Here is a 25,558-nt window from a genome sequence, read left to right as displayed (position 1 = left end):
GGTCCACGTAAATCTAAATACTCATCCACAAGTTATTTGAAAACAGGAAATTTCCTGTCTTATGACCTGCAAGCTGGTCTTAAAGTAGTTGGAAGCTTATCTGTTTTATTGTTTCCATTAACTTTTCAATTGTTTGGAAAATACAGAAATTCAGTTTGCTTTAAAGCTGCCTAGAAGTTAACTTCCAAAATGAAGAATGAGTTGATAAATATTTGCAAATAATTTTTCCAAATTCACTGGGTCATGTTCTGGACTTGTATTTCATAATTATTACCTTTGGTTTTGCATATTAAATTTCTGTAGAAAATATAGATACAATACTTCTGAAAACAGTACTCTGTAGTAACTCACTTGTCAAACTGACTTTCAGTTGGAACTTTAGAGATGGTTTGAAAAATGTTCACTAGATCAAGCCATTAGGTGCAAATGAAGTTCTGCCTTCCTGAAATGGTTTTTGAGTTAGGCACTCAACACTTCAACATTAACAAAACTGTAACTTCTGGAGTGTCTAGAAATTATGTTTCTGTGTATTTGTAGAAACTTGAAGGTCACAAACTGATTATGTCTCCTGGTCAGGTAACGTCTGAAGAAGTTTTTTCAAGATTGGAGTATTCGATGTAGGTACTTAAGTTCTTTATTGGATCTGGACTGTAACCTACAACATTTCTGTATTAAAATGGGCATTTCAGTTTCAGTATGCACTCCTCACTTAAGTTTTTGTAGTCTTAATCACTTTTTTTCTATAAATTTGCTTCCGTTCCCTACTCAACACTTCAGTGCTTGGATGCTAGTGAAACAGCTGCTTGTTGTGTCTTAAATTTTAAAATGTGGTATGATCATAATGCTGTATGACAAGCTGGATAATACTAGATCAGCAGTGAGAAGAGGAAGTTCGTAGGCTTCTCGAATGAAACACTGCACGTGTGTGTAAAGATGCATCACATAAACAGTCCTCAAAATAAGTATTTTTCCAATATGTTTCTTGAAAGGTTGTTCCTTTATGCTAGTAGATTGGATATACAAGCTAGATCGTTTGGGTTTTACATCATACATTGTCTGTTAAGAATTCGGATGTGTCACTATACATGTGTTGCTGTGAGTTAACAAGCATGTTTAGTAGGCTTTGCTGGTGTACTAGAGGATGAGTCTCTTCAATTTCAGCAGTCAAGTACAGTACTTAAAAATGTTTCTGTTAAATTAGCTTTGTGATTGAAGAGAGAGACTCTGGTGCCCATTAGCATAATGCAATGGCCTTTGTAGAGACCAGTAACTTTCATTCTTGCTTTTGCGATTAACTTGAGCAAATATTGTACACTCTCTCAACTTCATGCATGGGTTATTTCTTGCTTTGCTCTATTTTCTCTGCTTAATCTATTTGGCATCTATTTATAACCTGTAAGTGAAGATTCAGATGTTTTCATTACTTGGAGCTGTCCTGTAGTTGAAATCATGAACGTGGAATTGTAATTGCTGGTTATTTCATGTCTCTAACAGATAGAACTGGGGCAGTCCCTCTGCTAAGAGTTGAAGCAGAATCATTCAACTAAAAAGGTTGTGCTTTTGAGACTCTTAATGGCTTTCAGCATACCTTTGAAAATCCTGAGGAAAATTTTGTGGATGGAAAAATGCTGCTTTTTTTTCCCCTTCCCCTAAGCTGTTGAAAGGAAACAAAGGATGACTTCTCAAATTATACTTCCTTTCTTATGGAAACATTATCAGCCAAGTAAGAAGCTGTGCCAGTCTGTGTTGTACTGGATACCACAGGAGGTGGCTTTTGTACTGTTTAGTGTGCTTCTTGTAGAGCAGAGGGGGAAGGGATCAGACCTCAGCTGTAATCCCATGTTAGCTTCACCTGCAACAACTTTTACAAAGATCCAGTTGTTCTAGAAGACTAAGTAGTAGTTTTGCATAGGAGCCAGTACCTGATTTTTATTTCTTTTTATTTTTTAACTGCGTTCTAACGTCATTACTTCTGAACTTGGCACTCTTGTCTTAGTCATCTGAAGGGCTTTTTGTAGCAGATAGAACTTGTCCTCCTTTTGTTAAAGATAAACCAGACTTTAAGGCATACAAAAGTCAGCTGAACTATATAATCAAAATATGAAAATGCCTTTCACCTAGTGGGATTCCTTCCAAAGATGACCAGTTAGGTGGCCTGAGCATCTAAATTATGTGTCTTCCTAATTTTGAAGTTCTTGGCAACTTACACCCTAAAACCGTAACACAAGGAGTAAACATACAGGATGTACATCTCTTACCAGAGCTGTAAATTGCAATTCTAAATTTTAAAATATTGTAAGACTATAATAGAGTTTATAGGGTTGTTTTCTGTCATATTATACTAATGTTTATTGAAAATACACTGTTTTAAACACTGTTTGAGGCAGCTTTCATTTTTTTCTTTTGGGCTCTTTGGCGATGGGAGTTGTTATAATCTGTGAAACATGCCTGTTAGGTGTAATTAAATAGTAATCTCACCTCTTTAAAAATATGTTCTAACAAGTAGATACACTACTGAAAGAGAAACTATTGTTATTGCGTATTGATTTGTTTGTTCCCAGGCAAACCCACATAAATATGAGGAAAAACTTCTTTACAGTGAGGGTAACTGAGCACTGGAACAGGCTGCCCAGAGAGGTTGTGGAGTCTCCTTCTGTGGAGACATTCAAAACCTGCCTGGACACGTTCCTGTGTGATATGATCTAGGCAGTCCTGCTCTGGCAGGGGGATTGGACTAGATGATCTTTCGAGGTCCCTTCCAATCCCTAACATTCTGTGATTCTGTAAAACCAATACAACAGCATAAAAACGAGCTGTCTTCTTGTCGGTCAAAAATGCAAATGATTTATGAATTGCACTGATGCACTCGAGTTATACACTGGTTATATCACTGGTTCCTGTGATTTATCTTTTTCTCAGTTTTCAGGGCTGCTTCTGAAATTGAAGAATTGCTCTGGTATTAGGACATTGTGTTAGCTACTAGGTGAAACAGAATAATGCCATCTAATCAAACTGCAAAGATGTTCTTTCACACCCGGCATCCAGTCTTCCTACTCAAGTCTGGAGAGCCTTACCGTTCTTACTATCCTGTTTCTAGATCTTGTCAGCTGATAACTTTACACATTTTGCCATACCAGATTTAAATTGGATAATTGATTTGGAGTGGAAATACGCATTTTGTAACTTGTACCTGTAATTTGTTTGGCACTCTCCTTTTTCTCTGCTGCCTACTTTATTATTTTTTTAAGAGATATTAGTTTATTAGAAAAAACACATTGTGAATAACTATTAGTGAAAGGGACTATGCATTTCTGCCTTGAACATTGATTGTGTAGAGATATTCAGCTTGGTTGCAAACTAACAATGACAATAACAAGATTATCATTTGGTGTAATTAGATACATTTTGTTTTGCTGTGTTGTCTAGGTAGCAAATAGGTGAATGCTCTTAAGTTTTTGCTGCTGTTCTGAACATACGTCAGGTCTGAGCCAGTACTCCTCTCAGAATCTTTATAACTAACTTTTATGGGAAGGCATGTATTAATTAGCAACAAGATACGAGGTTCTGATTCAAATTAACAGATCAGTAGTATAACCCACAAATGCACAAAAGAATAAAAGGGCAGTTTATTTTATTTAACTTTAAGGGATGCTCCTGGGGTCAAGCTTCTTGTGTGGGGCCTTCTTTCTCTGGCTAACAGAAATGTATCTTCCACCAGTTTGTAAAAAAGACTGTTAAAGGGCTCGGGTGGAGGTCAGTCACAAGCTTTTGCTGCTTTTAGGACTGCGCTGTTTCATGATGGTGCTCCAGCCCTCCTGACCCGCTTTCCACCCGCCTTCCCCTCCAGCGGATGCTCCCAGCTGGTGGGGAGCTGCTGCTTCTGCTGGAAGACTGAGCGTCAAAACAGACTGGCAGGAGCTCTGAGACGAGAGAGTTACTAGTGCATTTATTCCCAATAAACTTTGCAACTGTAATTAAGTGAAAAAGTGAGTTGTCAGATCTAACAAAGAAGTTTACTGCTCTCTTCTCCTTTGAGCAAGTTTTTTAAATCCTTTTGAGAAGCACTGGGAGGAGTCAGTTTTAACTAGAGAGAAGCCAAAAACTTCCAAGTAAGTTGTTTGAATTGTTTAAGGTTAAATGTTCCTAGAATAAAAAATTCTATGATGGCTCAGATTCTTTTATTCCTCTCCCAGTTCTGGAGAAACAGTGTGTTGGCTAGTGTTAGGGAGGAGTTTGGTTTTTAGGGGGAAAAAAAGACTGCTAAAATAGGCTGTGGAGGAGGTAGTTGTGTGGCTAGCTTTTGCTTTTTGACTTAGAAGTCACATGTCCAGAGATAGTTTGAAATAGTTTTTCTGCATACTCTCCATTCCTTTAAGATTTGTGAGACTTGTGGGAGGGGGGTGGGCAGTGCTGTAGCTTTTATATTGTTTTTTATATTTATATTTTTAAATGGAAACAATTTTAAGGCTGTCTATTCTTTGTTCTTGTTTTATCTCAGTATTCTCACTTATTTAAAAAAAAATCAAATAAATGGACATGTGGTTTATTGTCTGAATCTTACACAGTCAAATGGTGTATCTAGTGTATTATTGTATATTTGAGTTTCCTAAATCCCAGCTTTCCATATCCCAGTGATAATAATGTTACTCTCTACCTTAATACTTGTCATAAGTTGGAACAAACTGATTTTTAGTTAGCTTCTGAGAAAGGTTTTACTGAAAAGAAAAACACTTTATCCATCCGAAGTAAGGCTGAGTTAGACTTTGAGGGCTTTAAACTGGATTTGCCGGGGGAGGGGATCCTCAGTCCATCCCAATTCAGCCAGTCCCATGCCAGGGCCAGTAATAGGTGCCCAGAGACTGGAGAAGGATGGCAGGTCGGCAGGAGAGTGCCAGAAGAGCCACGGATAGAAATTTCAGGCCGCAAGGCAGCTTCGTCGGGGGCCCAACTGAAATGCCTCTATGTAAATGCACGGAGCATGGGGAACAAACAAGAGGAACTAGAGACGTGCACATACCTGCAAGGCTACGACCTTATTGGCATCACAGAGACATGGTGGGATGACTCTGAGGACTGGAGCGTTGGAATGGAGGGATATGGGCTTTTTAGGAAGGACAGGCAGGGGAGACGAGGAGGGGGTGTTGTGCACTATGTCAATGATCAGTTTGAGTGCATGGAGCTCTGTCTGGGGATGGCGGAGGAGCTGACAGAAAGCTTATGGGTCAGGATTAAAGGGTGGACAGGGACGGGAGACATTATAGTGGGCATCTGCTACAGGCCACCTGACCAGGATGGCCAAGCGGATGAGGCCCTCCACAGACAGATAGATGTAGCCTCACGTTCACAGGCCCTGGCCCTCATGGGGGACTTGAACCACCCTGACATCTGTTGGAAGGACAACACAGCTGGGCACAAGCAATCCAGGAGGTTCCTGGAATGCGTGGATGACAACTTTCTTCTCCAAGTCATAGAGGAATCAACGAGGAGAGGTGCCATGCAGGACCTTGTTCTCACCAACAAGGAGGGGCTGGTGGGGGACGTGAAGCTCAAGGGTAGCCTTGGCTGCAGCGACCATGAAACGGTGGAGTTCAAGATCCATAGGGCAGCAAGGAGGGCGTGCAGCCAGCTCACCACCCTGGATTTCAGGAGAGCAGACTTCAACCTCTTCAGGGACCTGCTTGGGAGAGTCCCTTGGGATAAAGCCCTGGAGAGAAGAGGAGCCCAAGAAAGCTGATTAGTATTCAAGGACCACCTCCTTCAGGCTCAGGAGCGATGCATCCCAACAAAGAGGAAGGCAGGCAAAAACGCCAGGAGGCCTGCATGGATGAACAAGGAGCTTCTGGATAAACTCAGGCACAAGAAGGAAGCCTACAGAGGGTGGAAGCAAGGGCAGGTAGCCTGGGAGGAAGACAGGGGAATTGTCCGAGAAGCCAGGGACTAGGTGAGGAAAGCTAAAGCCCTGATAGAATTAAATCTGGCCAGGGATGTCAAGGACAACAAGAAATGCTTCTATAGGTATGTCAGTGATAAAAGGAAGACTAGGGAAAATGTGGGCCCTCTCTGGAAGGAAATGGGAGCCCTGACAGCGGCGGCAGCAGCAGCGAAAGCGGCGGCAGCGACTTGAAGTTAGTGCGGGGGCGAGGGCGACATCGGGCTTAACTGGGCGGTTTTTCGTACTCTGGGCCCCACCTGAGCCCCCTGCGAGCATCAGCCCCGAGCTGCTTCCCCCTGACCCCGGACCCGGAGGTTCCCGGCAACGAATCAGGAGAGGAGGGGGCGTAGGCGGAGGCACTGCGGAGGCACCGCGGGTGATTTAAGCGATTTAAACGCTCCACCCCCTGTTATCGGGTGATAAAAAGTCTCTTGGAGGTCAGGGACTAGTCCCTGGCCAGAGGGAAGAGGGAGACTCAGCTGTGACTGTGTGAGTCAGCAGTGACTGGGTGTGTCCCAGGGCAGGAGAGGCTGCAGCAGTTTGCAGCTCGTTGGGGAGGGCGCTGACTCCCTCCCAGTGCACAAGGCGAGGAAGGTGCCAAGGAGCTGTGAACCAGGGGTGGCACCAACAGGTATTTCCCAGTTCAGTGGAAGAACAATGGTATCTACCCAGTGGCAGAAGACCAAAATGGATGTGGGAACCCAGACAGAGCTCCCACGGAAGGAGGCGATGGTGCAGGTTGCGGGCTGCAGGGAATGCTACAGCGTCTCTGTGGTGTCGGGGCTGTGTGCGCTGTGAGCAGGTAGATGATCTGCTCGGCTGAGCGGCACAGCTGCAAAGCCAGGTTGAAAGGCTTCAAGCCGAAGTAGAAAGGCTTAGGAGCATTCGGGAGGCTGAAATGGAGATAGACTGGTGGAGCCAGGCTCTGCCTTCCCTGCAACAAAAATGGGAGCACCTGCCAGAGAGCTCCCAGGATCGAGGGACCCCTGTACTCTGCCCCTCTCAGGTGGAAAACAATAACCTAGAGGAGAGGAGTGAGTGGAGGCAAGTCTATGGCCATGGCAAAAGACGAGTGCCCTCCTTGCCTACCTTGCCTCCACAGGTGCCTCTGAGCAATAGATATGAAGCCCTAGTGGAATACAGCTGGTCCAATGGGGATGTGGTGGAGAGGCAACCTATATCAGAGGTCCCACCACAGTCAGAAAAACCTGACAGGCGTATAGCTACCTCCTCCACAAGGAAGAAGAGAAGAGTTTTAGTGGTTGGAGACTCCTTCCTAAAGGGATCTGAGGGCCCAATATGCAGAGCTGACCCCCATCACAGGGAGGTCTGCAGCCTGCCTGGAGCCTGAATCAGGGATATCACCAGGCAACTCCCCAACCTGGTGAAGGCCACAGACTACTACCCCCTGCTGATCTTCCAGACAGGTGGGGAAGAAGCTGCATCCCGTAGTCTGAGGGGGATGAAGAAAGACTACAAGGCCCTAGGACGGTTGGTGAAAGAGTCTGGGGCACAAGTGGTTTTCTCCTCCCTCCTTCCATTTTCAGGTGATGACGTGGGATGGAATAGTAGGATTCTCTCTATTAATGCCTGGCTACGAGACTGGTGCTACAGGCAGGGCTTTGGGTTCTTTGATAATGGCTGGTTTTATAAGGCAACAGGCGTGACAGTGATACATGGGAAAGGTTTATGTCGTAGGGGCAAAAGGGTTCTGGGACAGGAATTAGCAGGGCTCATTTGGAGAGCTTTAAACTAGATTCGAAGGGGGATGGGGTAGTAGCTGGGCTTGTACCACTGGGGCAACGCTCTAGTGTTGAGGTAGACCAGGAGGCCTCCCATCCCCCTGGGGTGAAATCGGTGTGCTCAGCTTGCTCCCTGAAATGCCTGTACACCAATGCACGCAGCATGGGGAATAAACAGGAGGAGTTAGAAATCCGTGTTCGGTCGGGGGGCTATGATCTAGTGGCAATTACAGAGACTTGGTGGGACGCCTCGCATGACTGGAATGTGGTCATGGATGGCTATGTCCTGTTCAGGAAAGACAGGCCGCTAAGGAGAGGTGGTGGAGTTGCTCTTTATGTGAGTGAGCAGCTAGAATGTATTGAGTTCTGTCCAGAGGCGGATCAGGAGCGAGTTGAGAGTTTGTGGGTGCGAATTAAGGGGCAGGCTGGCAGGGGTGATACTGTTGTGGGTGTCTCTTACAGGCCACTGGAACAGGATGAGGAGGGTGATGAGGCCTTCTACAGGCAGCTGAGAGCAGTCTCCCAATTACAGGGCCTGGTTGTCGTGGGGGATTTCAACTACCCTGATATTTGCTGGGAGGCCTACTCAGCCAGCCATCCTCAGTCCAGGAGGTTCCTCCAGTGCGTTGATGATAACTTTCTGATGCAAATGGTGGATGAGCCAACTAGGAGAGGAGCGCTGCTGGATCTTATCCTCACTAACAAGGAGGGTCTGGTTGAAGAGGTGAAGGCTGAGGGCAGCCTTGGTTGCAGTGACCATGAGATGGTAGAGTTCAGGATCTCATGTGGCAGGAACAGAATAGCTAGCAGAATCACAACCCTGGACTTCAGGAGGGCCAACTTTGGCCTTTTCAAGCAATTGCTAAGGGAAATCCCATGGGACAGGGTACTAGAAGGTAAGGGGGCCCAAGATAGTTGGTTAGCATTCAAGGACTGCTTCTTCCGAGCTCAAGATCAGAGCATCCCAACAGGTAGGAAGTCAAGGAAGGGTACCAGGAGACCTGCATGGTTGAACAGGGAACTGCTGGGCAAACTCAAGCGGAAGAAGAGGGTGTACAGATCGTGGAAGGAGGGGCTGGCCACTTGGGAGGAATAGAAGTCTGTTGTCAGAGGATGTAGGGAGGCAACTAGGAAAGCTAAGGCCTCCTTGGAATTAAACCTTGCAAGAGAGGTCAAGGACAACAGAAAGGGCTTCTTCAAATACATTGCAGGTAAAGCCAACACTAGAGGCAATGTAGGCCCACTGATGAATGAGGTGGGGGTCCTGGAGACAGAGGATAAAAAGAAGGCGGAGTTACTGAATGCCTTCTTTGCCTCTGTCTATACTGTTGGAGGCTGTCCTGAGGAGCCCCGGACCCCTGCGGCCTCAGAAGAAGTCAGGATAGAGGAGGAATCTGGCTTGGTTGATGAGGGCTGGGTCAGGGACCAATTAAGCAATCTGGACGTCCATAAATCCATGGGCCCTGATGGAATGCACCCGCGGGTGCTGAGGGAGCTGGCGGAAGTCATTGCTAGGCCACTCCCCATCATCTTTGCTAAGTCGTGGGCAACGGGAGAGGTGCCTGAGGACTGGAGGAAAGCAAATGTCACTCCAGTCTTCAAAAAGGGCAAGAAGGAGGACCCGGGTAACAAGAGACCGGTCAGCCTCACCTCCATCCCCGGAAAGGTGATGGAACAACTTGTTCTTGGTGCTGTCTCTAGGCACATCAAGGATAGGGGGATCATTAGGGGCACTCAGCATGGCTTCACCAAGGGGAAGTCATGCTCAACCAACTTGATAGCCTTTTATGAGGATGTTACCCGGTGGACAGATGATGGTAAAGCTGTGGATGTGGTCTATCTCGATTTCAGTAAAGCGTTTGACACGGTCTCCCACAGCATCCTCGCAGCTAAACTGGGGAAGCGTGGTCTGGATGATCGGGTAGTGAGGTGGATTGTGAACTGGCTGAAGGAAAGAAGCCAGAGAGTGGTGGTCAATGGGACAGAGTCCAGTTGGAGGTCTGTGTCTAGCGGAGTCCCGCAAGGGTCGGTATTGGGACCAGTTCTATTCAATATATTCATTAATGACTTGGATGAGGGATTAGAGTGCACTGTCAGCAAGTTCGCTGATGACACAAAACTGGGAGGAGTGGCTGACGTGCCGGAAGGCTGCGCAGCCATTCAGAGGGACCTGGACAGGCTGGAAAGATGGGCGGGGAGAAATTTAATGAAATATAACAAGGGCAAGTGTAGAGTCCTGCATCTGGGCAAGAACAAGCCCATGTACCAGTACAAGTTGGGGGGCAGAGCTGTTGGAGAGCAGCGTAGGGGAAAGGGACCTGGGGGTCCTAGTGGACAACAGGATGACCATGAGCCAGCAGTGTGCCCTTGTGGCCAAGAAGGCCAATGGCATCCTGGGGTGTATTAGAAGGGGTGTGGTCAGCAGGTCGAGAGAGGTTCTCCTCCCCCTCTACTCTGCCCTGGTGAGGCTGCATCTGGAATATTGTGTCCAGTTCTGGGCGAAGATGATTAAGGGAGTGGAACATCTCCCTTATGAGGAGAGGCTGAAGGAGCTGGGTCTCTTTAGCTTAGAGAAGAGGAGACTGAGGGGTGACCTCATTAATGTTTATAAATATGTAAAGGGCAAGTGTCATGAGGATGGAGCCAGGCTCTTCTCAGTGACATCCCTTGACAGGACAAGGGGCAATGGGTGCAAGCTGGAACACAGGAGGTTCCACTTAAATATGAGGAAAAACTTCTTTACGGTGAGGGTGACTGAACACTGGAACAGGCTGCCCAGAGAGGTTGTGGAGTCTCCTTCTCTGGAGACATTCAAAACCCGCCTGGACGCGTTCCTGTGTGATATGGTCTAGGTAATCCTGCCCCGGCAGGGGGATTGGACTAGATGATCTTTCGAGGTCCCTTCCAATCCCTAACATTCTGTGATTCTGTGATTCTGTTACCCAAGATACCGAGAAGGCTGAGGTACTCAATGACTTTTTTGCCTCAAACTTCACCAGCAAGAGCTCTAGCCTCACCTCCCAAGTCCCAGAAGGCAGTGGCAGGGACTGGAAGGATGATGAACCACACACTGTAGGAGAAGATCAGGTTCGAGACCATCTAAGGAACCTGAAGGTGCACAAGTCCACAGGACCTGATGAGGTGCGTCCACGGGTCCTGAGGGAACTGACGGATGAAGTTGCTAAGCTGCTATCCATCATTTTTGAGAAGTCGTGGCAGTCTGGTGAAGTTCCCATCGACTGGAAAAGGGGAAACATAACCCCCATCTTCAAGAAGGGGAAAAAGGAAGACCCGGGGAACTACAGGCCAGCCAGTCTCATCTCTGTGCCTGGCAAGATCGTGGAGCAGATCCTCCTGGAAACTATACTGAGGCACACAGAAATCAAGGAGGTGATTGGTGACAGCCAACATGGCTTCACCAAGGGCAATCATGCCTGACAAATTTGGTGGCCTTCTATGATGGGGCTACAGCACTGGTGGATAGGGGAAGAGCAACTGATGTCATCTACCTGGATTTGTGCAAAGCATTTGACACTGTCCCGCTTGACATTCTTGTCTCTAAATTGGAGAGACATGAAATTGACGGATGGACCACTCAGTGGATAAAGAATTGGCTGGATGGTCGCACTCAAAGTGTTATGGTCAACGGCTCAGTATCCAAGTGGACACCATTGACAAGTGGTGTTCCTCAGGGGTCGGTATTCGGACTGGTCCTGTTTAACTTCTTTGTCGGTGACATGGACAGTGGGATTGAGTGCGCCCTCAGCAAGTTTGCCGACGGCACCAAGCTGTGCGGTGTGGTCGACACGCTGGAGGGAAGGGATGCCATCCAGAGGGACCTTGTCAGGCTTGAGAGCTGGGCCTGTGCGAAGTGCATGAAGTTCAACAAGGCCAAGTGCAAGGTCTGCATGTGGGTCAGGGCAATCCGAAGCACAAATACAGGCTCGGTGGAGAATGGATTGAGAGCAGCCCTGAGGAGAAGGACTTGGGGGGTAATGGTTGATGAGAAGCTCAAAATGAGCCAGCAGTGTGCTTGCAGCCCAGAAAGCCAACCATACCCTGGGCTGCATCAAAAGAAGCGTGGCCAGCAGGTCAAGCGAGGTGATTCTGCCCCTTTACTCCATTCTCGTGAGACCCCACCTGGAGTATTGCATTCAGCTCTGGGGCCCCCAACATAAGAAGGACAGGGTCCTGTTGGAAAGAGTCCAGAGGAGGGCCACGAAGATGATCGGAGGGCTGGAGCACCTCTCCTATGAAGACAGGCTGAGAGAGTTGGGGCTCTTCAGCCTGGAGAAGAGAAGGCTCTGGGGAGACCTCATAGTAGCTTTCCAGTACCTGAAGGGGGCCTACAGGAAAGCGGGAGAGGGGCTTTTTACAAGGACAAGTAGTGACAGGATGAGGGGGAATGGTTTTAAACTGAGAGAGGGTAGATTTAGATTAGATACTAGGAAGAAATTCTTTACTGTGAGGGTAGTGAGACACTGGAACAGGTTGCCCAGAGAAGCTGTGGCTGCCCCCTCCCTGGCAGTGTTTAAGGCCAGATTGGATGAGGCTTTGAGCAATGTGGTCTAGAGGAAAGGTGTCCCTGCCTGTGGCAGGGGGGTTGGAACTAGATGATCTTTAAGGTCCCTTCCAACCCAAACCATTCTATGATTCTATGATCCTAGACACTATTGTACAGTGAGGCGTTGCAGTGCAGAGTGTGCAGTGTAGTTAAGTACAAGTTCTGGAACTAGTTTTCTCTGTTTGGGCATCTTGGCTTTTAGATCACAGTGCAATAGCATGAGTGAGCAATGTTTTAATGTTGTTGTGATGCTGCCTGCCGCTGCCCTGGCCGGTTTAACACTTTTATGCAGGACTCGGAGCACTGGGTGTTCTTGGAGGAGAGAGGAGGGGGGAAAAAAGCCTCCAAGTGCTACTACAAGTAAATTGTTAAAGGGTTGCTTTGTGTAGCACACTCATGTTTAAATAAATATCTTTCCTTAAGAAGAAAAATTAAATCACGATTCCAAAAATACTTTATTGCTGGGGCTGACATTTAACCCATACAGCAGGTTTAGCTTATAGAAAAAAAGGATTCAGTGTCTTTTGTAGCTTACAAAACTGAAAATACTGTGAGGCCAACAGTTCCTGAATGCTTTAAAACTTTTTTAAAAATAATATTTTTTAAAAAACTTCAGTGACCACTTTTTTAACTGTTTCTGGACTCTAAGAAATAACTGACAGGATTTATACACAGTTGTCAACATAAGTAAGACAAACTATTATTTTAACATTGAGTGCAAATTTGTTACCATTAGAACTTGTTTATAGTGTAACAATATTGCAAGCAGTTCTTGGGGATTTTTTTTTTATTCTTCAGTATTGTATAAGAAAAATTAAGTTGTTCTGTTTCTTTAAATATTTTAGTCTTTTTAACGTACTAGTGCTCTGCAACCACACTTGAATACAGGAAACCTTTCTTCTTCTGTACCGTCATCATTTGTGATACATCCCCCTACTGTACACCCGCTCATTTGCTCCCTGCCACGTCAGTCAAATGTGTGCATCTAGCAAACTATCCTGTCACCATCGTGGGGCTCTCTGCCTGTGCCTGGAACTGACAGCAGGTACAGAGAATGCTTTCAAACAGCCTGGAATGATTTATATTTTTTTTTAATTTATTTTTTAGTCTCATTTTATTTTTAGAAGGGAAATGTCTCATCTCTGGTGTGGGAAGAAGGGAAGAAAACACCAGCCAGTTAATCATAAATACGCTCTGGTAATTTTCAGTGTAGTATGTTTATTTCTGTTCTTGCATTCTTGTGATGTTGTGGTGCAGAAACAGTTTCTGGAAGTTTAAATTTTGTATGTGTAAACAGGATGCTAAGTCACAAATTTTCATTACTTTTAGGTGCATAACCTAGTTGCTGGTATTCCATTGGCATTAGAGAAGAGAAACTACTTTGAGCATTAAGGGGTTCAGCAGTTTTAGGGTGGGTTTTTTCTTTTTTCATTTGGAGTAATGCATTTTTTTTGACAAAAATGTGATTTACAGCTAAATATAGGGAACAGTATTTTGCATTTGCATTTAGTTAGGAAAATGTTAATCTCCTGAGTTACCATTTGATTATACCTTCTCAGAAGTCATTCAACCATCTGAAGGTCTGATAATACTTCTAAATTGATGGAGATGAGTATGCTGTAGTCCTACTCTCAGTTTATAATGAAGGAGATTAGTACCACTGTTTTTTCAGTTTCTTAGATTGATGAAAGTAACTGTGGTGTTTTGTCAGTGTTGTTTTCCCCCAAAAGACTTAAATTAGTAGTAGTATGTAAAGGAAATGGTTCTCAGTGAGACTTGCAAAACAGTAACATCTTTGGGATAAGGGAGGAAGCGATCTTGACAATATACTGCTTGTCCTTTTACCAGCTGATAGATCTGGAAGATATTTGTCATTCAGACTCTGCCAGAGACAGGCTTTTTACTCTCTTTTTAAGAGTTCCAGATCTCTGAGTTTCGGTCCACACTTCTTTTGGAGGTGCTGTTGACTTCAGTTTTTGTTTTGATCTTTATTTGTAGCCAGGTTACTTGCAGAATATTAAATTGTCATGTGGCAACAACTGATTCTGTAAACACATGTTCTTAACTAACTAAATATTTTTGAAATAATAGGCTCTTCATTTCCCTTTGTGGCAATGGAATGTAGAATGGAGATGTAATTCCTAAATAAACTCAAATGTAATTTGAGCATACCCTGTAGCAGTGTAAAAGGTATCTGAAGTTTACCAAGAATGTGTTCTTTAATAAATACCTATGTATGTAGATACATGGATATATCTAGCCCAGCTAATGAAAAACTACTGGTTTCCCTTGTCATAATTATTTCTTTTAGGACTAAAGCTTCATTTTAGCCAAGAGTCCAGCTGTGCTAATAAAAGCAATAGTTATCAGGTCTTAAGGAGAGGTTAAACTGAAGAAGACTGTATGAGAGTCTTCTTTGCTGTGAGAGAAGTAAAGAACAGGTTATTTTAATGTGTAAAACAAGTGAAATCGGAAAAAAGGGTATAGAAGTATCTACGGATGGGAATATTTTTAAAATGTCGCTATGTTGACAAGACATGCTCTGTTCCTGAAATTGTTTTTTTTTTCTTCAATGAATGATCGTAAAGCTAATGTGCAAGTGTAACCTTCTTACAGAAACGAGGGAAGGACTATTGGTACCATTACTTCTCAGTTATGCAAGACAAAGTGGGAAGCATGTTAAAGAGACTGGCAGCATATAGGAAGTACAGGTTTTTGACTAAATGTTTCATTAGTGGTTGTTCTGAAATTTGGATGAAAACCTATCTGATGTGAAATAACATAATTGCTGGACCAAATGGAGTGATACAATAAAAGAGGAATGCTTGCTTGAAGCAATTAAGTCACCCTGGCTTATTTACCTGAAATGCCTTTGTTATTTTTGTGGTGATAGAGTAAATTTGGGCTGAGCATTGTAAGAGTTCGATACTTTTCCAAGATAAGAGATCAAAACTTTGATGACTACCCAATGCATTATACTCCACCTTCAAAAAGCCAGTAATGTTGGCTTGCCACTTCTTTAGTAAATCTGTTTGGTATTTACTGTGTCTCTTTATTGTACTGCAACAGAAGAGATGCCAGTAAGTTTCTAGAATGTCAGAAATGCAGGCAACCATTCTTTCTGTCAAAGCACTTTAGAGCAAAAGGACATCAGAACAATGCAAGAGTACAAAAGGTGGATTGCCTTCTTTGGGAATGCTTGTCCAAATGCTTTGCATAACTTCCATAGGCAGCACAGCCAAAGGGGACAAAACCAACAAAAACTTATCTTTGGCTTTTATATTCGTAAGATATTATGCAAAGGGAATTACAGTGGTGTTGGTTTTAATAGCTTGAATGATTTGAGACTTGCACAGCCTCTGAGGTTCTTGACTTTATTGGTTAACTAGTTCGTAAGCTAATGGCTGTAGTTCTTTGGCTGTTATGGAGATAAAATAATAGGGGCTTACATGTGAAAGATGAGAATTTCGTACTTCATCCCTGTAGATGTCAGAACTGCAAGGCTGCATCAATCCGGTAATACTGCTACAAAAGATCTTTTCAAGTCAGCTTTCCATACTAAGGTATTCTTTTAGAATAATAGTGCAGTGACGGTCTCAGTCTTTTCAAAAAAATAAAAAAGCAAAGTGCAATCTAGTACTGTTCTTCCACTGATAGTAAGCTAGAACCTTTCCTTGATCATAGAGATCATAGAATTGTTTGGGTTGGAAGGGGCCTGTAAAGATCATCTAGTTCCAAACCCCCCTGACACAGGCAGGGACACTGTTCCACTAGACCAGGTGGCTCAAAGCCCCATCCAGCCTGGCCTTGAACACTCCCAGGGAGGGGGCAGCCACAACTTCTCTGGGCAACCTGTTCCAGTGTCTCACTACCCTCACAGGAAAGAATTTCTTCCTGAGGTCTAATCTAAATCTACCTTCTTTCAGTTTAAAACCATTCCCCCTCATCCTATCACTACATGCCCTTGTAAAAAGTCCCTCTCCCGCTTTCCTGTAGGCCCCCTTCAGGTACTGGAAGGCTGCTATGAGGTCTCTCTGGAGCTTTCTCTTCTCCAGGCTGAAGAACCCCAACTCTCTCAGCCTGTCTTCATAGGAGAGATGCTCCAGCCCTCTGATCAACTTCGTTGCCCTCCTCTGGACTCATTCCAGCATCTCCATGTCCTTATGTTGGGGGCCCCAGACAGCTGATGAGTTATTTGCTATACCCACCGTCCTAAATAATTAGGGGATTTATGCATCATACCACAACTAGATCTTCTATTTAATTATTGGGTGTTACATTGTTTACATTTTTTGTAACTGTGAAATATTAGGCCTCACTACAAATGCAAAGTATAGTAGCAGATGAACATTTAAAAAGGTTGATTGTAAGTTGAAAGAAAACAAATGAGTAGTAGAGGCTTATATTTTCTCTGTATGTTTTTAATGGTCAGTGCAATCTGAAGTTGGTCCTTAGTTGATCCTTTTTCTGATTAAAATAAGAGACAAACATTTCCATACTGAGCTGTGATTCAACTACCTACTTATAAGCATGTATAGCACTTTCTTGTTATACCTGAGAGGATCTCTGCATGGCACTGTCCGAACTGAGATGTAACCTTGCTCAGCCTGCCTTCTCCTGGAGTGGCACCTTGAGGTCGGGTACTACCAGGTGCTGTGGTTTCAGCAACTGAACCTCTGGTTTCTCTGCTTGCTAGTGCTGAAACTTCCTTAAATTGTTTTGCAAGAGAGCCGGGTTTTATTGGTAATGCTGCTACAGATCTTTTTTTTTCTTTGGACAAAATGAGTCAAGTTGCCTCTTTAAGAAAGCAATTTTCATAAATCTAATTCTTAGTTCTTTGCACAAACATCCTAAACTCTGTTTAATGTTTGCCCATGTTAACTTTAGTTCTCTTGCTGGCATTATAATATCACTCAAATTAGTGATTTTTCATGTCTTGAAAAAATAGCTTGTTATAAAGGTTTCTAGACTCAGTGTAACACTTTGTGTGCTGCAGGCTTTTATTGCTTTCTTCTCAAGTTCATTTATTAATTCTGGTTATTGCAGATATTTTATTTTATCTTCAGTATGTGTTAATTACAGCTTGGTGTGGTTGCTGTGAGCTTAGAGCACTCTGAGGCAGATACTTACCAGTCCATCCTGCAAAGCTGTGGGGACAGTTCTGATCACAGGTAGAATGTTGCTGTCACGTAACCTACTCAGCTCTTCTTTCCCTGCTCTGGAAAACACCTTGGTGTGCAGAACAGTTCCGAGATGGACAGTTTTAAAGATCCTGAAAGAGAGAAGGAACTGCAGTGCCAGCCAATCCAAGGGACTGCTGTGGTTCTCCAGTCCCTCTCCTCTGCTTAAAATGGCTGGCTCTTTACCTTCCCTTCCTTGTCACCAGTAGAGTGGCTGAAAACCACATGAGACAGAAAATGGTTAGCTTTGAAGCCACACTCATTAAAAATTAATCAAATTAAATTAGTCTTAGGTTTTTTTCCGAATGATACAGTATAACTGTGTATCTGGTGTGGCAGACCCCGTGTATTAGTGCATTATTGTAATGTAATCAGTATGTCCCAAATAATCACATTTGTGATGGAGAAGACTGCTTCTTCAATATTGCTTTTTCTCAAGCAGTGTCTAACATTTTGTGAGGAAACACATTTTGTGTTTGAAAAACTGTTTTCTCTTAAAATATTTGTAACAGCATTCAGTTCACAGATACATCTGTCATTTTCATTAGAAGATATTTACAGCCTTTAGAAAGGATTTGATCCTTTCTTCCCCCTCCCCATTTACGGATGAATTGGAAACAGACTGGTATTTTGGAGTAACTGTAAACAGCCTGATGAAATTACATTGGCATTTATTTTTTCAACAAAATATCCTGGAACTTTAGTTAGGATATTTAATTAAAATAATGTTTATGAAGCTTGCAGTTCACCTGATTTTACACAGATGTATTAAGATTCAGAGTAAAATTGTTCAGCTTTCATTCTCTTCCTTAATATTTGTTTCTTATTTCATATTCACAGTTGATCATGAGGGTATAGATAACTTACGTTGAAGAGAACTGCCTGTACCGTTAGCGCTTTCTCCATTCTTATCTATCAGAAGCACTGTTCAGCTCTGATAAGACCATCCCTTTCTCTAAGGAGACAGTTTCAGCTACTTGTTAACTCTGAAAGTTTAGCTGTACTTGGTTTGAGGGCAACAATTACACGTCCCTGTTAGCAAACATGCCTTTGGTGGGTCCGTGTTGGTCACTCGTGGCTTTGTTAAACTGGCAGAGGAATGCCTCGCTGGTGTAAGCACTTCTTGTGTTCACAGCTGCGTATAGCAGATTGATATGACCAGTAGCTGAAAGGGCTGATGTGTCACCGTCTCCATGACAAACTGTCCTTCATAGACATTCAAACAATTGTAACTGTGTTTGCATGTGTATTGTTGAAGGATAAAAAAGTTCCCTATTAGGAGTCTCGAGTTCTTTTTTTGCTCACTGCGTATGGCAGAATGGCTCACAAGAGTTAGGTACTCTGACATACTTTCAGAAAAACAAGGATTACAAACATGAGTTTCTCCAAAAGGAGACTACTAAGCCTCTTGATTGGTTGAATCATTAGTATGCAAACCCTCAATTTGACTTACTGCATTAAATATTAAAACTGTGTGTTTTGCTGAGTGGTTAACTCAAATATACATGGTGTGGGGAGTCAAGCTGAAAAGCATTCACGCTACAAGAGTCATACGACTTGTCCCATGTTTTCTCATCAATGTTGCTATTATGAATAGATCAGGTAGTATTAGCTCTCTGAGGATATATCCCATGTCATTTCAAACTTGATTAGCCCTTGGAATTGTCCTGTGGTAGACTGTTCCAAGTCCCTAAGCAGAATCTTTTTTTGCACTGGAGCACGCTAATCTCCTGTCTATAGGCATTATTTGTTTTGATCTGTTCCAACCAGTGCCCAGATTAACCATGAGAGGTTTAGCTGTTCTTCTCTCCTCCTGCATTCTTTTTGAAGCAGAAAATAACTAGAGAGCAAACAGAAGGTCCTTCAGGAACACTTCCTGCTCCTCAAAAAGTACCTTTGGGTATCAAGGAAACTGGATGCTGATATGGCATGGTGAGGAGAGCGCAGTACCTAAAGCACATAGCAAACTCATATAGGTAGGCCTGCACTTTAATCCTGAGCAGAATACTTAGATCTCTACAATTTTGTGCGATTTAGCAATTTCTGTGTAAGGACATGGACTGTATTGGCATTTGGAAAGCCTTGTCCTTAAGAACTTAAATGTAAGAACTTGTCCAGATTGGCTCAGGACCTTGCTCAGTCAAACTTTGAAAGCCTCCAAGGATGGCGATTCTGCAGCCTCCCTGGGAAGCCTGTTCCTGTCCTTAACCATCGATAACATCAACCCTTTGAGCCCAGTGGTCCAGCCAGTTTTTCAGCCTTGTTCTTCACGCGTTTGATACATAACTGATTTGATTGCAAGGCTACTATAGGATAGAATACAAAAGCCTTGGTGAAATACAGATAAATGGCATCCACTGCTACCTGCCCAAAAATTAAAGAATTTTATTACAAAGAAACACTCTGTACTGAAAACCACAGCCCAGTATGATGCATACAGACCTGCATTTGTCTTTCACGAATGAAAGACTGTGCTTTCCAGGTATTTCTAATACTGTGTGAAAAACTAATGAAGTTCTGTGTTTAAGAATAAAAGTTCAAAGTGCAATGAGGTAGAAAGTACCTCCTGGAATGATAAGGAGAACAGACAGCTGACATAGGGGCAGAGGGGGGAAGGGAAGAAAATCACTGGTTTATTTAGCTTGGTAAAATAGAATAGAGGATGAATATGACTGCAAGAAGGAAAGTTAAGAAATCTTGGTGGAAGAGGAAACAGCATAAGCAGACTATGAATTAAACCAGATTATAAAACAGAATAAACTTTTAACTAATGATACTACTAACATTTCAAAACAGCCCTCTCAAGCCTTTCAGGGACAAAATGCTGGCTGTTTTCAAGATACATCTCGATCAATTCCTGAATGAAGTTGTAGAAGGTAGTTGCCAGTAGGCTTAGACATACATGACTTCATGATTAAATGAGCTACAGAATCCTGAAGTACTTAATCTTGTCCACTGCAAAGCAAAAATCATGTTGACCTAAACTGTAAGCATTTTACAGAAGGTCAGCTACAGTAGCTGAACTGTTGAGGTATCTTAATGCGCACTCATTTAAAGCCTAGTTCAGTGATGAGTGGATAACCTTGAGACAGTTTCTCTTAACTTAAAGAATTTAGTGTGGACTGTATACTTAAAATAAGCACAGGGTTTGAGAGAGTGGATTCCTTGCCCTTAATTTTCCTGTTGATGGTTTGAGATTCCTATGACATGCTATTTATGGTGTTTGTCATTGCATACCAATGGTCTGCCACTATGCAGGCTTTTGTTCACAAAACAAATGTGAAGATGTAATGTGATGGTGTGCAACAGGTTCAGGGTGCCTAGGAGCTATTATTGTGTACATTCTTGGATAAGTATTCCTCTCAGGTAAGAAAGTTATCAAAATACCTTGTGCACACTGTTCTGAGGATGCAAGCACCCCCATGTCACATGAAAAGGTGTGTCAGATAGTTGATCACTGAGCAAAAGGGTTGATAAGCAGTTCCCAGGTGCAGGATGGTGATAGAGTATGCGTTTGACCAGTTGAAGGCAAGATGGCATTGCCTATGAAATTGTCTATATTCCAGTATGTGAAACAGCAACTGTATAATAGTGTTGGGGATGATGAGATTTTTTTTTTTCTTTTTTTTACACATTTATGGCCCGTTGTAGGTTAACTACTGTCTCTCATGTGATAGGGGCTAAGCTTAAAGAACCAACAGGGCTTACAGGGTCCTCATATTACTGCTTTTCAGGATTACATTCATAAGGTGCTGGTGTGAACAGTATAATTTGCAATGAACTGTCATAGCAAATAAAAGGATAAAACTACACTATCACTTATATTCTTGAGTGGAATAGTGTTAAAGCTTTGCATATAGCTACTTGACTCTGAGAATGCACAAACCAATACAATTTGCAACAATTTTCTTGATATTTTTTAAGAGAACACTAGAAAATGGTGGAAATAAATTGAGTGCTAGTAATTACTGATTATTCAGTAATAAAACTGGATGTCACAAGTATTCCTTTTTCCTTGCCTTGCAGTTGCATGGGGTAGAGTGAACCATCGCTGCTCAAGAGCCAGTCATGCATGACTGTGGGCTCTGTACTCAGGACAGTGGCGAGTATCTGGCCATACTCCTTGTAGTAGGGGCAGGTAGATGGGGAGCTGCTGGACTTGTGGTTATCTTCCTTTGCACTGTGGTAGGCTCTAGAATTTTTTAATACACTCTTACTACATGGGACATCCATTTAATCTCTCCACCAGCTGTTTTAAGATGCTTTCATATAAATGATGATTTTGAGTCTTTCTCAAAATCACATTATTTGCTGTAATTACATCAAAGTGACTGTTGTAGTCCTTTAGCCAGCTTGTTGCACCAGAACAGCATGTTCTAGAGCTTTCTGACTAAAGGCTTTCTGGCTGTACACCTCTTGCCAAAGAAGAGGCGCTATTTGGAGCGAATGTGTTGACAGATGAGCAACTCCTGAATCTTTGGAGGTGAACAGAAAGTCCAGAATAAAATTATTGTGAGGTGGTATTGGGGAGTTATTAAATGTTACCTTGTCTTTAACTGTATCTTTACTGCCAGATAGAAGAGTCAGCACCAACTGAGAAGCCTGAGGTTTGCTTCTAATCTTTATCCAGGAAAGCAAACCAGGTTCACAGGATTCATTAATCTGGGTGTAAAGAGTGTTTGAGAGGACTTTGGGCCGAAGAGTTTGGGTTAAGGCATGCAACTCAGATTGACTTCTAATTTAGCATCCTGATACTGGTAACTTCATGTGCTCCTCTATCAGTTCTATGTTCATCCTAGAGCAGTGAGATATATCTGACTGCTAGCGCCATTAGTGTTTAATTTGTAATTTTGCTGTGTCTACTCATACGTCTACAATCACCCACATGTGCATTGTCCCTGCAGAAACAAACATCTTTTAGCCCTTCTTGTGTGTTTGTTATCATTGCACATTTTCCCTTCATTACTCTCGTCCACTTTTTTCTTTCTTACCTTTTTACTTTTCTTCAACTGTCAGTGGAATTATTGTCTTCCTGTCTCCATATTCAGGTAGTGTCAGTGGCTGAGTATCACCGCAGGATCGATGCTCTAAATAGCGAAGAACTGCGCACACTCTGCAGACGTCTCCAGGTGCTCTCTTCAGTAGTTTAAACCCCATCTCCAGATACTAAAACATCTTTCTTTGTAGTGTCTTTGATCAGGCCAAGTCCCACGCTCAGTGGGTTTGTCTTGTCTACAGCACTACAAGGATCCAGCAGAAAATTCCTTTGTTTTGGATGTATTTAATTGTGCAATGCTATGATGGAATCAGTAATTTTATGATGGAATTATTACTTCCAACTTTTTCAAACAGGAATTTTCTGTCAGAATTTGCAAATTTGTTCTCAGTACTGCTTGTCTTGGAGTGATGTGTTTTAACTTCCACTTTAGACTGGTGTGTTGTGTTAGATAGAAGCTTTCCTAAAAAGAATGCAAACCAGGTGAAGAATCCAAAACCTTGTTGCATGGATGTTTAATTTTATATAGGAATCTTTCATCAAGAATCTCACAGTACTTGGCAAGTATGAAGCTTCACAACTTCTATGGAATAGGTAAGTATTTTTTCCATTACACAAACAGGTAACTGAGGCAGTTCGACATGGCAACGGTCATACACGTGGAGCTGGTAATGGAACTGTCTGTTCCAAAAACAGTACTTCGAAAACAGTACTTTGGTTCGATTTTTGAAGGTTTACTGACATGGACTTAAACTGATACTTGCATCCTCTTCAGGTGTTTCTTAGTTCTTTGATAATTATAAAATTGTTAGCTGCTGTGTACATCATATATAACTTACTGATGGAAAGCATTGCTTAGAACTGCTTAGAAGCATTGAGTGTTTGTTTTCCTGTAATAATTGACTGCTGAAACTATAAAAAGTTTCAGTTCTGTTCTTATGTGAAATTACACATAAGAAAACATTTTCTTAGCTCTTTTATTTATTTATTTAATTATCAGTAATTAATTGCTTTAAAATGTTTTGTAAGTAGTACAGTTACATAAATCAATAATGAGCATGAACCCAAAAGCTGCAGTTATACTTCTATGGGAAAATCAGAAAGTTTGCAAAAAAATTTTCATTCCCACTTGAGAACAAAAAAATTCTGTTTCTCGCAAGTGTTAGTGAAGAATCCTTGTATTAATATCCTGGAAGTGCAAGAGCTCTTTCCAAATACCTTTCTCCTGGAATGCCCAAACTCAAGGTTTAGGCTGACTTGAAAAATCTGATGTGATGGGCTGGAGCCTATAAACTCTCTCCTTTGAGGCCATTTAAGCATTTGTGGTGTAAACTGCGTGGCAGGTATTAACCTTGGAAGCCCCTAGAATGACTACAGGTCAGTCTGCTCTGTCAACGTTTAGCAGGAAATAAATTTGCAAGTTTCGAAACTACACTGCCTTCTGTCAAACAGATACCTTTGAACAGACACCTGTCTTTGTCCACTTCTACAAAGCAGTATTCTTCCTAGAAGAAAGTTGATTTGCTGTAATAATAATAATTTTAAAAAGGCACAAAATCCAACAAACATAAAAAAACCACAAAACCCACAACCCCTCCCCCACTTCAAGCCAAATTATTCATGTTTTGCGTGGTGCACTTTAATCAGAATTAAAGAATTACAAAGGGAATAAACTTTCTTCTGGATACTTGAACAATGCTGACTTTTATGGAGTTGAAGCAGTAGTATATGATGGATGAAATGCATTTAAGGTGGAGAAGAGTTGGATTACCAAATAATGTTTTATAGATAGCACTCTATAATGCAGTCTGTAGGTCATCTTTTTCTACATGAAGCTGTATGGATAAATGCATATACTTTTTTTTTGTTGTGATAATGAAATTAGTGCCTGGTTTAAATTGGAAATGCTTGTTACCTTCCATTGAAAAATGGAAGGCTTGAGCTTTTTGCTTGTTTGATACTCACTTTCTTTAAGTGCACCTTTTCTTGAGTTGAGAATTAATATGGTAATTAAGTTATTGTATGAATATACTTTGATACTTTGCCTATTTTTAAGTAACAGGAGTTTGTAGTAGTAACTTTTTTCATAGTTCTTGAGGTAGAGGAAAGGGATATCCTGTTTTTTGGCTCAGGTGGATGTATTTGTTTAAATAGTCTTATCTGTATTGCAGAGTTTTCTTTGATTCGGCTTTTCTTTTGTTAACTAAGAAAGCTCTCTTTGCAAAAGCCTGGCAAAGTTTATTGTGGTGGTATGTGAAATACCATAGTTGTGTCCTGTGTGTTTAGAGTATGAGATATCTGGCGAACGCTGGTTATTATTCTGGAGTTGGCAGGTGGTTTTGGCAGGTATTTTCTTGAAATTCTCAGAATTTAGGCTTTAACTGATTTGGACAGTCTGGCTTTCAGTGAAACTTGGTTCAGGCTGATAAATTAATCACATGCACTCATTAAGACTTTTCTTCTTTAGCAAATCTCTGAACATTTTAATAATTCTTGCTACAGTGGCTTAAGTTACTAACTTCCTTCACTTTGTCCTATTCCTCTGGCAGATTTCACTATCCCCACAGCAAATTTTAACTGTCCTTGAATTAAGATTTATAGAAGGAAACCTGTTTGGGTCTCAGGTAGTCTAGTTGTCAGCACATGGCACTTTAGCTTGAAAGTGCCAATGAATGTGGACTGGGGGAAGAAGCTTCCATGAACTATGATATTTGATGAGTTTTGTGGCCTTCTGCCACCTCCACTAAACGGTGATCTACAACAGCTCAATAGGGTAGATGCATGGGGCAATATTTTAAACTACTACAGGATCTTCATGGATAGTGCATCTTTGCCAGACCCCAAAGCTCACCATGCAACATAAGTATTACTGCTGCTTTGTCCTCCTCACCCTCTCAATTCTTTCTTCTTTGATTCCCATAAGTACTCCAGCAGATCAACTTACGGAGCAGCGATATTCCTAGGGCTCCACTCAGATGCTTTACTCAAAATACTTTACTGCAGTCTTTCCACATGTCTACTGCACATCTGAAAACTTTCACAAGTACTCTAAAAGAGTATTGATTCAGAACTGCTGAGAATGTCTGTGGTGAAGTTTCAGTTGCTTTTCTGTCTGGGTTTTTTAATTATATTTAATGTGAATAC

At 42.4% G+C, this 25,558-nt stretch overlaps 1 protein-coding gene across 9 annotated transcripts in view; it reads left to right on the top strand.

The window, feature by feature from the left end:
* OXR1 (oxidation resistance 1) overlaps positions 1 to 25,558 on the top strand; it is a 327,657-nt gene that overhangs the window by 294,716 nt on the left and 7,383 nt on the right. For 6 of the 9 annotated variants that reach the window (XM_068397278.1, XM_068397282.1, XM_068397283.1 and 3 more), the window contains one exon: positions 22,467 to 22,547. The exons of 2 other annotated variants lie outside the window; for them this stretch is intronic. In XM_068397278.1, coding sequence (XP_068253379.1) covers positions 22,467 to 22,547 — 81 coding nt within the window. Of the gene's footprint in view, positions 1 to 13,320; positions 13,436 to 22,466; positions 22,548 to 25,558 lie in introns of those variants that run through there. One more of the 9 variants, XM_068397284.1, reaches the window with a different exon arrangement.

Source organism: Nyctibius grandis, chromosome 3 (genome assembly GCF_013368605.1).
Source record: "Nyctibius grandis isolate bNycGra1 chromosome 3, bNycGra1.pri, whole genome shotgun sequence".
Taxonomy (NCBI): Eukaryota; Metazoa; Chordata; class Aves; order Nyctibiiformes; family Nyctibiidae; genus Nyctibius; species Nyctibius grandis.
This window is presented reverse-complemented; position numbering and strand designations above follow the sequence as displayed.